This window comes from Balaenoptera borealis (genome assembly GCF_965194805.1).
Source record: "Balaenoptera borealis genome assembly, chromosome: 20".
Taxonomy (NCBI): domain Eukaryota; kingdom Metazoa; phylum Chordata; class Mammalia; order Artiodactyla; family Balaenopteridae; genus Balaenoptera; species Balaenoptera borealis.
This window is the reverse complement of record NC_138879.1, coordinates 55,776,471-55,793,532: the sequence shown is the minus strand read 5'-3', so window position 1 is coordinate 55,793,532 and position 17,062 is coordinate 55,776,471. Positions and strand designations below refer to the sequence as shown.

At 43.0% G+C, this 17,062-nt stretch overlaps 1 protein-coding gene across 1 annotated transcript in view; it reads right to left on the bottom strand.

The window, feature by feature from the left end:
• The window catches only part of DNAH9 (dynein axonemal heavy chain 9), a 301,732-nt gene that overhangs the window by 181,087 nt on the left and 103,583 nt on the right, over positions 1 to 17,062 (bottom strand). Inside the window, exons 27-28 of the mRNA XM_082373261.1 lie at positions 8,552 to 8,708; positions 2,037 to 2,141 (exon numbers count right to left, since the gene is read on the bottom strand). Of these exons, the coding sequence (XP_082229387.1) occupies positions 2,037 to 2,141; positions 8,552 to 8,708 (262 nt within the window). The remainder of the gene's footprint in view (positions 1 to 2,036; positions 2,142 to 8,551; positions 8,709 to 17,062) is intronic.

Genomic DNA, 17,062 nt, shown 5'->3' with positions numbered 1-17,062 from the left:
ATTATTAACTCCCTACAAATGTGGAACTTGAGACATGGACTTGCCCAAGGTCACACAGCTAGTAAAGTGGCAGAACCAGAACTGAACACTGGCAGTGTGGTTTCAGAGCTTACACACATAACCACTTCTCCCCTGCCTTGTCTGGCTAACTCCACTCTACAAGAACCTGCTTCTTTTAAAAGCCCAATTCCATGTGGAACTTGTTTATATCTCTGGAGCCCAAGAAGTGGTCTCTGCTGACCTTGTTGTGGCTCCCACCTTTTGCTCTTCCCCTGGGCTCCTTGTGGGGACACACGGAGACAGCCCATCAGCAACCCCAGGCACTGAGTGCTGCATCAGGACACCACAGGTGTGACTATTCATGATGAACGGTCCTGGATTTAAGTCAGGCAGTAACAGCAGCACAGCCTAGCTGATGAGAACAAGAAGTGCTCTCCAGAAGCTGTGGCAAGCAGCCAGGAGAGGGGGCAGAAAATCATAAAAGCAAAGATGAAAGAGGTGGACATAAAGATGGGTAGAAATAATTATGGGTTATCGATCCCAACAGACACTGTGGCAAGAAGCTTATGCTTCTCTCTTGATTTTCAGAACCATTCTAGGCCTAGAATTAGTACTTCAAGAAAGGTTTATTTTCTTTTACTCTACATCTTATATCACAAAATTCAAACAGTCTTTACAGAAGCATCATTCCTGGTTCCAAGTTGTGAGGTGACTACTTGGAGGTGAATGCAGTCAGTGGACGTGTTTTGTTTGTTCAGCTCAGGTTTTGTTTTTAATTAAATAAATTGCCAACTTTTAGAAATCTAGAGATTTTTAATAAAAATCTGGACTCTCAGCTTCTCCTTAAAATGTAAAAGATCTGGCAACACCAACCTCATATTCTCACGAGGCAGAGGTGTGCTAGTAAACGTGTAACAACCAGCGCTCCAGGAAAAAAAAATGCTCCAATTTGTAGGATTTGCCCATTTCTGTGGTAGCCAATTTCAAGCTCCCAATGTGACAGCACAATCAGCTCTTGTGAACCAAGCCAGTCAAGGGTTTTCAGCTGAGACAGTGTTCAGGCAGCTCTTTGACTTACTTCTTCTGCCTACTCCTACTGAATCAAACAACCCTAAGGAAGGGAAGACCCTGTATCAACCATGGGAACAAGAGAAGAACCTACGTTTCTGCAACTTTCAGAAGCTTCACCAAGAAACAGTGCAGACAAGCATCAGCAAGTTGGTACAAAGCAGACTTTCAGCAAAGGTTTGTTCACTTTTTTCTACCCCCCTCTTTCTGCTGCTTCCACTGTCTATGGGATCCTTACCCAAATCCAAATCCTCTCCATCTTTTCAAGGCCTGGCTTCAAGATAACAGAAATCAAATCACATCTAGAACACTGAAGAGTGTCTCAAGAACTCAAGATTTCTGAAGTTAGGAATAGTGTCCTATTCAACTGGGACCCTTCACACTGGCCTTGAGCACAGCACTGACTGCCGTAGGTGTTTAGTAAGCGCTTCCTGGGTGACCTGAAAGACAAGCGGCACGCTTAGGGGAAATCTAACCCAAAAACTGATTTTCTTCATCCAACAATACTCATGCTGCCCCCTCACTCTGTACATAATTAAGTGAACGAGGCTGAGTGAGGTGGAGCGCCTGGCTAGGACGCTCAGTGAGGAAACGGATGAGCTGAATTTCAAGTCCTGGTCTGACAACTTCCCCAGTCTGTGCCTCTTCTAAGGAGCCGGGCTCTGCCATCTCTTTGGATCCTTTCCTACCCCTATGGAGCAGGTGCATGGGCGTTCTTTCTTCCTGTTTTACAGAGGAGGAAGTGGGAAGTCATGGCCAGTAAATGGGTCCATCTTGGTAGGGACCAGCACGATACCCATATCCTGCACCCAGGCCTGATTTTAGCAGGTGGAAGAAAGGGCAGGAAATGCAACAGGGGAAAGGGTAGAGGCAAGTGGATGAGGAGAGGGTAAACGCAAGAGGATGCACAAGTCCTCAGGGCTTGGCATGAAGACCACAGCGCTCCCATCAAGTTCTGGCCCCCATACCTGCACAGCCACCACTGACAAGACCTCCACGGAGATTCGATTAAACTCATCAAAACAGCCCCAGGCACCGGTCTGAGCGAGGCCCTTGTAGATGTTGCCACAAGACTGCAACAAAATGTACAAAGATTAAATTACTATCTGCTGGGCTTACTGTTACACATCTAAGTAATTTTCCATCCCCTTTATTATAGAACTTCCAGTTCCCTAAAGACCACTGGTTAGAAACTCATATTAAAATTTCAAGGACAATTAAAATTTTGATGGCTTTGGGTGCCAACATAAGTCATGGGATCAAACAGAACCTTTTCAAGACACTTCGACCAAAATCCCTTTAAAATGTTATCAGGCTTGTATTGATTCTGTAGCTTTCAAAATCCCAGGAAACGAATAAAATATTATATTTCTTGCACCATACAGACAAAAATCCTTCCACTCAGCCTTTGGCATGTGCTGATGAAAAAGTTTATGTCTGTATCTTTGAATTCATGCAAAATACCCAGATTTCCCAGAGTGATGGGAAGCTGGAGATGGGGGTGGGAAGGGATAACCTCTTTTGGAAATAAATTACAGGTAAATCTTTTTAAATGAGAGTAAGGGAATAATTTCAGATGGAAGATGGTATATCTGTCCTAAAAATGAAAACCACTCTGGCCATTCAATGTGAACTAGTAAACCATGGAGCCATATAAAGGGAGAGACGACTGGGAGACACTCAAGGCCATTGGCAAGGAAACATCACTGATGTGCTCAGAACGTGCAGATAGTCAAAAAGTTCATTCATTTACTCAGTGGGCATTTTTTGACCATCTGCTCCATGCATAGCTCACGTGCTAGACCCAGAGAGGCTCAGTCCCTCTAAGAGCTTCTAGTTAGGTTGTGGAGATAAGGCATACAAATAAAACAGGTAAATTGCTACACGAGCAGTGGTTCCAATGGATAATATAGACCACAAATGTTATGCAGTTCAGAGAGGGGTGGGTCAAAGTGCTCTAGACGGATCAGTTTTGCCAAAGAAGTGAATTTCACATAGTACTACAACAGCACTTTCCAAAGTTTATTTCAAGGAATGCCAAAGCTGGGAGATGCTCCCTGAAGACAAGACTCTCTGGTAAATCAAGTTTGGAAAACACTGCTTTCTATAACCCACTTTGGTCAATTTACAACGTATAAGGGCATTTTAAGGGTCCTGAGAAGTCAGGCAAAATTAAATTAGTTCAACTCTGTTATATGGCTAGGATTTTTTTTTTTCCTCATGTGACCCCTGATTTTCTCAGAACGCATTCTGGCAAACATTAGTGTAGTGGAAGGAACACAAGAACAGAACCAGAAGATCTGGAGTATTGATATCTCACAGAAGTACATGGTATCTTCAGAACATACATTGGAATCATGGCTTAATGAGATAACAGTGTCCGTGCAGGCATAGCAGAAGGATAAGGGCTTTCCAGGAGGAGGAAGGATTATGGACAAAGGATGAGCAATGTCATGGTATGTACAGAGAAAAATAAAGGTGTCATTTTGGCATGAAAGTTGATTAAATAAAGAGGGTCATGGTTCTGAAAAGGCCTGAATTATTATAAGAGATCTTTGGAGGTTTGGAGCAGAGAAAAACATGATTAAATCGGTATTTTAGGAGACCCAGTCTAACATCACATAAGCTAGGTTAGATGCGGGGCAGACTTTGAAAACAGAGGGAAGAATCAACCCCACCTTTTACTAAGCTCCTTGAATTAATTGATTTCTCTATTCATGCAACAAATCTACTCTGAGCCTGTGCTATGTGCCAGGGGTTGTCCTAGGTCATGAGGATTCAGCCCTGAACAAGGGAGAATTGACCCGATCCTCAAGGGTTTTGGATCCTAATGGGGAAAACAGACAACGAACACAAACATAAGAAACCATCAGTAGTGATAAGTCCCAATGGAGTCTTAACATGAGGGTAATGTGGCTATTTATTTATTCATTCTGTCTTATTGAGATGTAATGGACATGTAGCTATTTCAGACTGAGAAGTCACAGTCTGTCTGAGGAGGTGACATAAGTTCTAGGCATTGTGTTTGTGTGCTCAAAAAAATTCTGCAGGTGGATATTGCTAGTATTATATTCATGAGTGTGTGTGTGTGTGTGTGTGTGTATACATATGTATATATACACATATATATAATAAAACATAATATATACTTTATTTATATGACATACTTATATTCCCGAACTTCTGCTTAGTATTTGTGACATTTGACAGGTTGCCATATATACATGACACTTGTCAGGTTGCCACACACAAATATATATATACATAAAATAATAAAACAACCTGTCAACTATCACATACACACACATTACATATATGTATATCACATACACACATTATATATATATTGCCACCTGTCAAACGTTATAAACACTAAGTCAGAGTTTTGAAAATCAAAATCCATGCTTCTCCAGCTAACAGTGGTTTTAAAACTTTTTAAAGTTGTGGATACCTTTCATCAAATGGAAATCCAATACATAAAACAGAAGAAAGTAGAGTTTCCATAGGGGGATAATTGTCACCCCACACTTTACCCCCAAGGGCCTGAGCAGAACCCAGGACTCCATGTGGCCCCGTTTTTTGACAGGACACAACTAAGATGTCACCACAACAGCACAATGGTACCATTAGCTGGGCTGGGCTGTTGCCTTGCCATAAGACGGTGAGTTTCTGGGACAGGATATGGGCTCTCAGAATAAGGTTGAAGGCCTGGAAGCGAGAGCCTTGCTGAAGGAAGAATAAACATTGCTGACTGACTGGAATGATGGAAGGAAGGACAGGAAACAATGAAGATGTCTTAAGATGTCCACCCCGGCCCACGGGGAAAAATAAGATGATTAGTATTGCTGGGATGAGGAACCTGGCCGGAAGGAAACAGGGAGTCAGCAGGAACTGTCTGAGAAGAGTGTCGACCGAATATGAGAGGAGGGCATCCAAACGGAGGCCTCTGCTGCCTAGTTAGAGAGACTACCAGAACTTGGGTGAAGCTGGAAAACAGACTCAGGAGTCATCCGTGTAAAAGTAAAACTTGAAATGATGAAAAGGGGTCAAAAAATGAGATCAAGAAGGCAAGATCAGATAGAATTGTGGAAGGATGACGTTTCAGAAGCGTAGAGAGCAGGGTTTCTCAAGGAGTGGGTGTTCTACAGTATTGATGCCATGGAGAAGTCACAGAATTCCAGATACTTTCAGATTCAAAGTCATTTGATGTTTCAGCAATAGCCTCTCCAAACTGAGGTCCAGGGGGAAAGTATTGCTGCTATAACATGAAGAATGTCTTAGCACTAAAACAGCAACCATTTCCAGAGAAAGTGGCTAGTTTTATGGGTTTTCCAACCAGCACTAGTAGAGTAAAGCAAACCCTAACCCTAACCCTTTCCCCCAAGCCTCCACACAGTTCTCGCGTCCACCCCATTACCCGACGCCTCCCTACAGAATTCCTGAGGCAGAGGGGATTGTGAGGGTCCTTGACAAAGCCCAAACTCTCCTCTTTCCTCCTCCTCTGTTTCACCACCGACCCACACCCTCCCCATGTTCACTAAGTATCATTTAATTTTTTCAAGCTTCTCAATCTTTCTTTTCCGTTTCTGCTACCCCATCATCCGGCTTCTCTCCCTCTCTGGTTTGAACGGCTGCAGTGTTCTTCCTAAAAACGTTCCTCCCCCACCTTCCAGTCTCTTCCTGTCTCCCTTCATCTGGCTGCCCAGGGAGTCTTCCTTAAAGACCGTTTGTCTTCATCACACTCCGGCTTCAGTCCTGCAGCCTGCAGCGTTTCTGTGGCCTGACACCTCACGGTCAGAGCTTCCCAGTGGTCTTGTGCTCCTCCTCTCCTTGCTCAACCCCATCTCCCATCCTCCCCTGTTCCCCGATCCACTCGAATGGACTCCACCGTGGTTCCATGTTTGTTTCTAGCTTGTTCTCTGGAGACACTGAAACAGAATGCGCTGCTGTGAGTGATGCTGGTGAAAGCTCTTTCTGACCTTCACTCCTTTCCTCCCCTCGCCCCAGCCAAACCCTGTAAAGAGAGCTCAGGGTGAAGTCAGCACAGGGAGCAGGGGAAGGACAGCACCTGCACATAGAACTCAGTCCTGTTTCTGAAGCTGATGTTTTAGTGGGTGGGGCTGCGTTAAAATGTCACACGCCCTGTTTGGTGCTCATCCAAACCTTAACAACCTTAAACAACCTCAGCTCTGACCTCCTCCACGATGTCTTTTCTGACCAGCGCACTTGGTGGCTCTCCCACAGCTCTGGAGCATTCCAGGGATTAGAGTTCGTAGAACACGCATTAGCACTCAGGGTAATGCTGTCTGCTATCTCCCCTAATTATTTCATATACTGTTCCTGTCTCTCCTAATGGACTGGGTTATGCTCACCCTATCTATCTATCTATCTATCTGCCATTCATCTATTATCTCTCTCTCTCATCTCTCTGTCATCTATCTACCTACGTATCTTTATTTTCTTTCTTTCTTCCTTCCTCCTTTCCTTCCTTCCTACCCATCTATCTCTCATATGTCTATCTATCTATCATCTATCATTTATCTATTTATATCTATCTTTCATCTATTATCTCTCTCTCTCATCTCTATCTGTTGACCTGCCTATGTTTTCTTTCTTTTTTTCCTTCCTTCTTTCTTCCTTTCTTTTTCTTTCTTTCTCTTTCTTTATCATCTATCTATCTACCTACCTGTCTATCTCTGATATCCCCCCATGATTCCCAACAGATGCTGAGCAATGGTGATGCTCAATAAATTAAGTTGATTGCTGGTGTGTACTTTGAGATAAAAATAATTCTGAATAGCTGGACAACAAAGGGAAGAGGAGGTTTGCAAACTGCTTACTTATTGGAGCTGTTTGGTTACAAAGCATGTTTGGTGTCTAGGGAGGAATCACCTTACCTTTGCTGCATCTCACTACGGCTATACGTACTGTTCTTGCTCTGATCTGTGTCTGTACTAGACACACATGACTGAAGCTTTGCACAGTTCAAACAAATTAAGGGCAGACCCCCTCCTCTCAGCCTGCACTCTTAGAGGAATTGGTGGGGTCAGGGTTCAGTAATAAGTTTTTGAAAGGACTGGGTAAAATGACCTTAGTGACCTCTGGCCACGGGGCCAACTCATCTCTTCCTGTTTCCCATGTTGAGCATGACTTAGAAGAAATCTGGCTGATTTTCTTCAATCAATACCCCAGGTCTTCCACATCTAAATGAGTGTGTCCTGCAGAATGTTGGGTGGGAGAGTATATTTATCTCAGCAGGGCTGCCATTGATCAACTCTAGAAGAATCTAGAAACTTAAAGTAATCCTTAAAGTTTAGCTTGTTCCTTTAGAGGGGAAAAAAATCGTTTCTTCTTCCAGCCTGCTTAAAGAGAAACAGTATCTTTATGTGTTCATCAATAAAGGCAACCATATTAAAATTTAGTGTGTGACTATGGGAAGACAGCTATTTTGGGTCTGAATCCTCATTTTGTTTGCTTTATATGAGAAAACATGATGCTACAGGATTCTGTAACTCTGCACAGCAAAATTTTATATACAAGAGAAATTATTAAAGTTATAGCAGATCAATCTCATTTACAGAGTTCTATATGTGGTAACTGAAAGTATTATCTTGCAGTCTCTAAATTTATTTTTAAATTTAATTTATTTTACAGGCAATATATCACATCATTTATATATATAAATATTTGATCTATTTAATGCAAATGTTTTCTTTTTCCACTCTAAATTTATTTACCTCCTATCCTGTTTTCAAAAGGGAACTTAAGGCAGTTTACAAAAATACATACAATAAAACAAAATAGAAATGAGACAGTGAGACAATCTGTTATTATGCTTTTTTTTAAAAAAAGAATCTGAATAAGGTCTAGTTGTGAGCAGAACGTTGATGGCTGAGAAGTGACCTAATGGGCCTCTTGTTTCTTTTGCCTTTCTCTATGACACAGAGCCTGGAATACATTAAAAAATGTAAAAATGATGAGTGCCTGGACGAAGAACATTACCCTTGCACTTGTCTTTTGTGTACCTCTTGCTAAGAGTAGAGGTTACTCTAGTATGTCTTCGGAAGCCAAACCTAGAATATTTTGCCCTTGTAGAAATTCTGGGGAAATGCCCACTTTTACACAAGAGCACATCTATGACTTTTATGTGAAGATTTTTATATCAGCCACTTATGAGCCCTTCTGTGGTTCTGGGTCAAATAATGAATTTAGGCCTTTGGATATATGTTCAGCTTCTTCATTTTACAGATGACGAAAGGAAGACCCCAGAGGTGAAGTCACCTCTCTGTGGTTGCAAAGCTCATCAGTGGAAGTGGATTCCACGGCATTAAAGTTACAGGGAGGTCCACAAGCTCCTGAGGGCAGGGGTCCTCAGGCCTCCCGTGAGGGAGCAGGGGCCTCCCTGTCTGGGCCTCTGAGCGAGACCAGGGCAGCGAGGATGAGCTGCTGCCCAGCTCCGAGCCCCCCGCGGCCGGGCCTGTACCTTGTAGCCCATCTGCTCGGAGCAGTTAAACACGTAGACCATGATGCCCAGTGCGCGGCCCAGGTCCTTGGTGGTCTCTGTCTTGCCTGTGCCTGCAGGTCCTGCTGGAGCCCCGCTCATGGTCAGGTGCAGAGACTGGGTGAGGGTGATGTAGCACCTGCCGAACACAGGAGGGTGGAGGTCACTCTCGGTGCCACAGGTGGCCCCACAAATAGCTCTGGCCCTGCTGGGTTCTAGTGAGAGAGAGCTGAGGTTCAAGGCCGTGAGAGACTTGGCACAGCTTCTGTGAAGGAAAGCCCAGAGCCCCCCGCTCTGTTCCCCTCTGCGCTGCAGGTGGAACTTTCTAAAGGATCATCTGATCATGATGCTCCCTCCCTGAAGGGCACCAGGGGCTCTCGGCCCGGCCCTTCCTGACCTTGCCCCCGCTTACTTCTCTAGCTCATTTCTCATGGGTCCCTTCCCCCCAGCCCCAGTATGTTTAAGTCCATTCATGAAGAGCTATTTTCACTTGCCCAGTGCTATGGTCTGAACGTTTGTGTCCCCACTAAATTCATATGTGGAAATCCTAACCCCCGAAGACTGCGGTGTTAGGAGGTGGGGCCTCTGGGAGGTGATGAGGTCATGAAGGCGGAGCCCTCATGACTGGCTTAGTGCCTTATTAAAGAGGCTCCAGAGCGGTCCCTGCCCCTTCCACCATGTGAAAACACCGCGAGAAGGCACCAGCTGTGAGCCAGAAGAAGGGCCCTCACAAGAGCACGACTATGCTGGCACCTTGATCTTGGACTTCCCAGCGTCCAGAACTGTTGAGGCCAAGTCCCCCGAAAACTGAGTTCCTCTGCCGAGTTAATGATTAACCTCTGTACCCAAAACGTTATTCCTTTTCTCGTCCAACACCTGTTCCCCTCAAGATTGAGGGGTATCAAAGGGGGGATTGAAACTGCATACAAGCCCCTGTGTCCCTGTCCTTTAAGATAACAGCCTTTTGCTTTAGTCTCCCAGGCCTCCCCTGAGTCTCCAAAGGCTGGCTCAAGAGTTAATGATCAGGAAATGCAAAGATGGAGACACAAAGAATAGCTGTTGGACCAGGAAACTGGTACAGTTTAGACTCTAGACGAGCCCCACAGCAGGTCTCGAACACCCAGGCCCCTGAAAGCTACGGATACAGGCCCGACACACACCCCCAAGCTGTTCTTACCGGAAGCAGACCCCACCAGGTGAAAATTGCCAACCGCCAGCACTTAGAGCCCAGACCGGTTGAAACCAGATGACTGGTGATACTCGAAACTTCACATTGATGCCAACCAATCCGCGAATAGGACAAGCTAACCAGGCTCCCTGCAGCCCCCTCCCTCACCCTCAAGCTGCCTTTAAAACCTTTGTCTCCTAACCGGCAACTTGGAGATGGTCTTAGGACACTAGTCTACCATCTTCCCACGTTGCTGGGCTGCTGAATAAAGCAACTTTTCCTTTTCCATCAACACTTGTCTCTCGAATTGGCCTGTCGAGCGGCGAGCAGTTGAACTTGGGTTCCGTACCGGCCTTGTCCGGTTACACTGTGAGAAATAAATTTCTGTTGTTCATAAGCCACCTAGTGCTTGGTATTTTGTTACAGCTGACTGAACAGACTAAGATGCCAGACACAGTAGGACTGGGCTTGTCCCTCTCTCCTCCGCCATCCAGCTCCTGACCCTTCCTAGAGTCTACCCGGATCAGGTTCCTCTTCAATCTTTGCTTGGCTGATGGTTACTAACCCCCTGGGGCTCATTTTTGCCATGACTTCACCCACAAGTATTCCCTGACCCCTCAACAATGGGGTGAGTGAGCAGAGTGGCTCAGCTGAGCTCCCACTCCATTGCGCTCCACTGTAACTCCCAACTATATGTGTCATACACCTCTTCCATATATATCTTCATAAGAAGATGATGAAATGTGCCTTTGGGTAATAAGCCCATGAAAAGATGCTCGAAATCACTGATCATTAGGGAAATGCAAATTAAACCCACAATGAGATACCATGACACACCCACTAGGAGGGCTACAATCAAAAAGACAGACAATAACAAGTGCTGGTGAGGATGTGAGAAAACTGGGAACCTCATACATTGCTGGTGGGAATGTTAAATGGTACAGTTACTTAGGAAGACAGTTTGACAGTTTCTTAAAAAGTAAAGGTTACCATGTGATTCATCAATTCCCCTTCTAGGAATTACCCAAGGATAATATAAACGTATGTTCACACAAAGACTTATGCAGGAACGTTCAAAGCAGCAATATCCATAACACTAAGAAACTGGAAACAACCCAAATGTCCATCAACTGTGAATGGATAAACAAAATGTGATATATCCATGCAATGGAATACTATTTAGCAATATAATGGAATGAAGTAATGCTACATGTTACAACATGGATGAACCTGAAAAACATTATGCTAAGTGAAGAAAGTCAGATACAAAAGATCCCATATTATTTCATTTATGAAATGTCTGGAAAACACAGAGATAGACAGCAGATCAGTGGCTGTCTAGGAAGGGAGGTGAGGGTGAGGTCGGACTGCAAACAGGGTGACGGCAAGGTTCTAAAACTAGATTGTGGTAATGGCTGCACAAGTCTAAGAATTTACTAAAAATCATTGATTTGTACATTTGTAATGGGTGAACTTTAAGACATGTAAATTCTATCTCAATAAAGCTTTTAAAACCATGCCATTGACCTAACTTTTTAATACTTAGAAAATCAGTACAGAGGCTTTCAACTTGCAGGCTAGATGGGGAGGGGCCATCTGAGGGGGCCTCTGAAATGAACTCTCTTTGGTTCTGAATCTGATGCTAGAGTTGACCAGAAACTCTGAGTTAACACCTTTCTTGCCAGATGGTGACTGCATCCTCACTGCAACCAAAATTGTTTTGAAAAGACTTGGAGTTCCTGAACTCTCCTTTAATTAAGTGTGAAATTCCCATAGCTACCTCAGCCTTTGAAGATGAAACCCAGGAAGGTAGTTTCCCCAGGTGGAGAGGAGAGTATGCAGAATTATTATTCTACTTGGAGTTTTCCTGTGTAATGGGGGGGCTGGCTGCATTTAACTCCTGGTGAGCAGGGCTCATGCAGCTGCCTCACTTTTCCCTGTGAACTAAGCTCACATCAGAGTTGTTGATCTGTTAGGTGGGCCACGAAGTGAGGTGAGTCAGGGTTAAGGTGAAAAGCTAGGTCCCGTGTCTCACCTTGCTCGGTCACTGTTACCATTTGGCAATGCTTCTCTCCAACACTGGTAGCTAGATCTTCAGAGTTCCATGTGCAGCCTTAACTGTACCTGCTCTCCTGGGCTGAGTTCTGGCTCCAGACTGGCCCCAAGGCCTTCTACCTCTGCCAGCCTCAGGTTCCTTCCAGAACCTGGAGGGCCTGCTGCAGTCCTGTACCCGCCCCCAGGAGGAAAGGCAGCTGCCTGGATGGGTGGGATCCTGGCCCCCAGCCAGCTCTCCTCCCCTCTCTCTCCCACCCCCTTTCTGTCCCATGGCTGCCTTCTCTGCCAGCCAGAGGGCAATCCAGACCTCTTCTCTCTGCAGCAGCAGGGCTCTCAAGGAATCTGAGAGTCTAGAAGCACAAGGTTTCACAAAAATAGAATTCTCATAGAAAACTCAGGAATCTCCCAAAAGAAATCCTTAGAACTGGGTGTCAATCTCTTTTTGAGCACTGCTGAGCTTCTGATTATCTCCAGAAGAAGCACATGGGGGGAAATGTCAAAATACATATACATTTGCCCATAACAATAGAACTCTAGAGCTGGAAGGAATTTCTGAGATCAACTAATCTAATCCCCTTAAATTACAGATGGATTGACTGATGTTCAGGGAGGGGAAGCGGGCTGGCTGTCTAAGGAGTTCTAATAACCAAGGCAGGGACAGTGGGGCTTTAGCGTGGGCCATGAGGAAAACACAAAGAAAAGAAAGAAAGAGTATTCCCCTCTTCTGTGTGGGGGGCCACTGAGCCAGCAGGATGTCCTAGTTCTTTGGGACACACGCTCCTCTAAGATTCTGTCTGTGGTCTTGTTAGATTGTAAGATCCATCTCTTTAAACATCTAAGCTGGCTGCTTCAATCTGCTCCTGTTTCCTCGTGAGGGGGGCAGATCATGCTATTGTGGTTTAAGGCAAGGACTCAGGAGTCAGACACACTGAGTTCAAATCTTGCCTCTACTACAAAGTGTTTGTGAAACTCGGCCAGGTTATTAAACTTTGGTGCCTTAAAAACATGTGTCACTGGGGTCCACCACACAGTATTTTCTTTGTACAAAAGAATTTAGATAAATCTGCTGCCTCAAAAACAACTGCAATTGTGAAAATGGCAAGGAATCCTTTAAGAAGAGCTCTTGCCTTAACCAACTAACCACAACATGAACATGGATCAATTTAGTCTGATTGCTTATTGGGAAGACAGACCTTTAGTGCTGGAAGAGACCTCAGAGGCTTGGCTCTTTAACCATGCCAGGCTGTCTCCCATTAAATCCTTCAAATACGATCACATAGCCTGTTCTTCCAGTAAGGCATGGTTTATTATTTTAGAAGCCAGTTCCTTCCACCGTGGGTCAGTTCTAATTGTTTGAAAGGCCTTCCTAATATCGAGCTGAAGCTGGTTTTGCTTTCTTTGGGCAAATGATGTCTACAGGCTTTGTTCTTATCTGACCCACCACGCTCTTGTGAGGACAAGATGAGACAAGAGATATGAAAGTGCCTTGGAAAGCAGAAAGCTGATCCACTTTCAAGGTATTATTTCTTAAGATAATAAATATATGAAATGTAGCTTTCCTTTTTTTAGACAAACAAGTGGCAGATTAAAGAAAATATCAAAGGTGTTGTATCTTGATTTCAGCTATGTATAGACTGGCTATCCCAGACGTGTGGTCTGGCTAATCTCAGAGTTGGTGAAATCACTTGATTTGTATTCATTTCCTATTGCTACCACACAATAAGGGCTTAAAAAAACACCCACTTATTATCTCACTTCTGTATGTCAGAAGTCCAGGTGGCTCCTCTACTGAGGGTCTCACAGGGCCAAAATCAAGGTACCAGTTGGCTGGACCCTTATCTGGACACTCTGGGGAAGAACCTGCTTCCAAGCTCATTTGAATTCTTGGCCAAATTAAGTTCTACCAGTTGTAGTACTGAGGTCCTAGGCGCATGCTGAGGCTGGGGGATCTCTCAGCTCCTAGAGGCCACTGTACGATCCTTGCACAGGGCTCCCTCCATCTTCAAAATCAGCAATGGCATGAAAAGTTCTCCTCATGCTTCAAGCCTCTCTGACCTTCCCTCTGCCCTCAGCCAGGAGAAGGCTCTACTTTTAAGGTCTCATATAACTATATTGGTTCACCTGAATAATTTCCTTTTTGCTGTAAAGCAAAATATAATCATGAGAATGATATCATCCTATTTATAGTTTTCACCCACGCTCAAAGAAGAGGAGATGATACAAGGGAAAATGTCGCTGGGGATCATTCCTAGAATTCCACCTACCACATGGTTCAATAATCATAACTGAGGAATGAACGTGGATGCAACAATATCTACCTGGAGGGAGGCCTCTAGTGGCATCACCAGGACACAGCCTCCTGATGTTCAATATATTCATAGATAACTTGAATTAAGAAATAATTGATTAGATAGACGGTAAACCAAAATTCTAAATAATTTTGGCAATTGAAAATGATGTGGTAGACCCAACAAAGTGAAATTTAAGGAGAACAAATGCAAATTAGTCTTCCAAGCACTTGCATGTACATGGAATGGGGGCAATGTGGTTAGAGGGCAGGTCGCAGGAAAAAGACCCAGGGATTGTGATAGGTTCCCAACTCAACATAGGAAACAGCACTAATAGAAGAATGTCCTTAGCAACAACCTAAAACAAATCTGTCCATCTTATAATATTTTAATATTTAAAATTTGAAAATTGTTTGTCCTCAGCATAAATAGCTCCAATTCTAAGATCTATTCCTTATGCCATGTGGTTATGAGGTCCTTCATCACCTAGTGCTCATCTTCATTTGCCTACGCTAGTTGCTAAATGTCTTTCTCAAACCGTGACAGGAAGAGCTGAGAGCAATGACTGACATATGATCTACCAAAAATAACACACACTTAGTAACTAAACTTGAATAGCTTAATTATGCTTCATATTATGTGTATGGTTCAAATATAACTAGAAATTCTAGAAGTGACTTAGAAAAAGGAGAATCAAGAGCATAATTCTTAGAATTTTTAACATGGGGCAGTAGATGGGAAGAACAGGAGACAAATTTACAAAAACCAATTTTCTCCTATATGTAAATGAAAAGAAAGTTAAAGATATAATGAAATTAAGCAAAGGTTCCTTAGTTACAACACCAAAAGCACAGTCCATAAAAGAAAAATCTGACAAACTGGACCTCATCAACATTAAAAACTTTTGCACTTCAAAAGATACCATGAAGAAAATGAAAAGATAAACAACAGGCTGGGATAAAATATTTGCAAACATATATGCAATATGTCCGGAATATACAAAGAAGTCTTAGAACTCAAAAAAGAGTACAAACAGATCAATCAAAAAATAGATAAAAGATATGAACAGAAATGATGCCAAAGAAGATATATAAATGGCAAACAAGCACATGAAAATATGCTCAATAACATTATTACAGAAATGCAAATTAAAACTCAAATGAGATGCTACTTCACATCCACTAGAATGGCTACAATAAATAAAAATAAGACAGATAATAATAAATGTCAAGGATGTGGAGAAATGGGAAGCCTCATACGTTGCTGGTGGGGATATAAGACGATCCAGCCACTTTGGAAAATAATTTGGCAGTTTATCAAAAAGTTAAACATAAAACTGCTGTACTACCCAGCAATTCCTCTCCTAGGTATACACCCAAGAGAAATGAAAACGTACATCCACGCAAAGACTTGCAAGCAAATGTTCACAGCAGCATTGTTTATAATAGCCCCAAACTGAAAATTACCTAAGATGACTAGATAGACAAAATGTGTCATATCTGTAAAATTGAATATTATTCAGAAATAATAAGTAACAAACTACTGACACATGTTCTATCATGGATGAACCCCAAAACATTATGCAAAATGAAACAAGTCAGACACAAGAGACCACATGTTGTATTGTTCCATTTATAAGAAATGTCCGGAATAGGCAAGTTTATAGAGACAGAAAGTAGATTAGTGGTTGACCAGGGCTGGGGCTGGGAGTGAGGATCAACTACAAATGGGCATGAGGGATCTTACTGAGGGGCATAAAAATGTTGCAAAATTGATTTATGGTGATGGTTACACTACTTGATAAAGTTACTAACAATCATTGAATTGTACACTTGGAATGGGTGAAATTTTTGACATAAAATAAAGCTCAATAAAGTTGTTTTAAAATATATATACATAGGGACTTCCCTGGCAGTCCAGTGGTTAAGACTCCGTGCTTCCACTGCAGGAGGCACAGGTTCAATCACTGGTCAGGTTACTAAGACCCCGCACGCTGTATGGCACGGCCAAAAAAACCCCCACAAAAAACAAAACAAAAAAATATATATATAAAATGAAGAAACAATCTTATATAGGAACAAAAAAATTAAAAACTACATAGAGATAACAATAAGAAACACTCAAAACCTATATGAAGATACTTATAAACTTTTCTGAGAAACACGATTGAAGGTATGAACAAAGAAAAACAAATCACATATTATAAAGATGGCCTGGCCATTCTTTCAAAATTAATTTGAAGGTTTTAAGGCTCACCAATCAAAACCCTAATAATTTATATTTTAGAACTTGACAAAATGATGAAAGCTCATTTGAAAGAAGAAACAGAAGAACTTAAAAACAAAAAAGGAAAGGAAAATGAAAATGGATGATACAGACCTTCACTATAAAAATATTACCACTCACAATAAAGCTACAATCCTTAAAGAGCATTGCATATAGATGGATTAATATACTGATGAAACAGAATAAGAATAGATACTTTGAAGCAGTTTGATAGACTCAAAACTGAATATGGTTGAGCAAACATCACAAACCAGTGAGGGAAAGGACCCATAACTCATGTGCTGGGCCTACTGACTACTTAGAAACAACAACAACAAAAAATTTAATTATATACTCCCTAACACAGTTTCTATGGGTTTTCCTTTCCCAGGACTCCACACTTTGGGAAGCCATCTCTCCTCTACATGGAGTATTCCCATGGGGCTGTCAATCAAAGTATTTCCCACCTTCCCAGAAGCCACCTGCCAATGCAGGGGACACAGGTTTGAGCCCTGGTCTGGGAAGATCCAACATGCCATGGAGCAACTAAGCCCGTGCGCCACAACTACTGAGCCTGCGCTCTAGAGCCCATGAGCCACAACTACTGAGCCTGTGAGCCACAACTACTGAAGTTCGCGTACCTAGAGCCCGTGCTCCGCAACAAGAGAAGCCACTGCAATGAGAAGCCCATGCACAAGGAAGAGTAGCCCCCGCTCG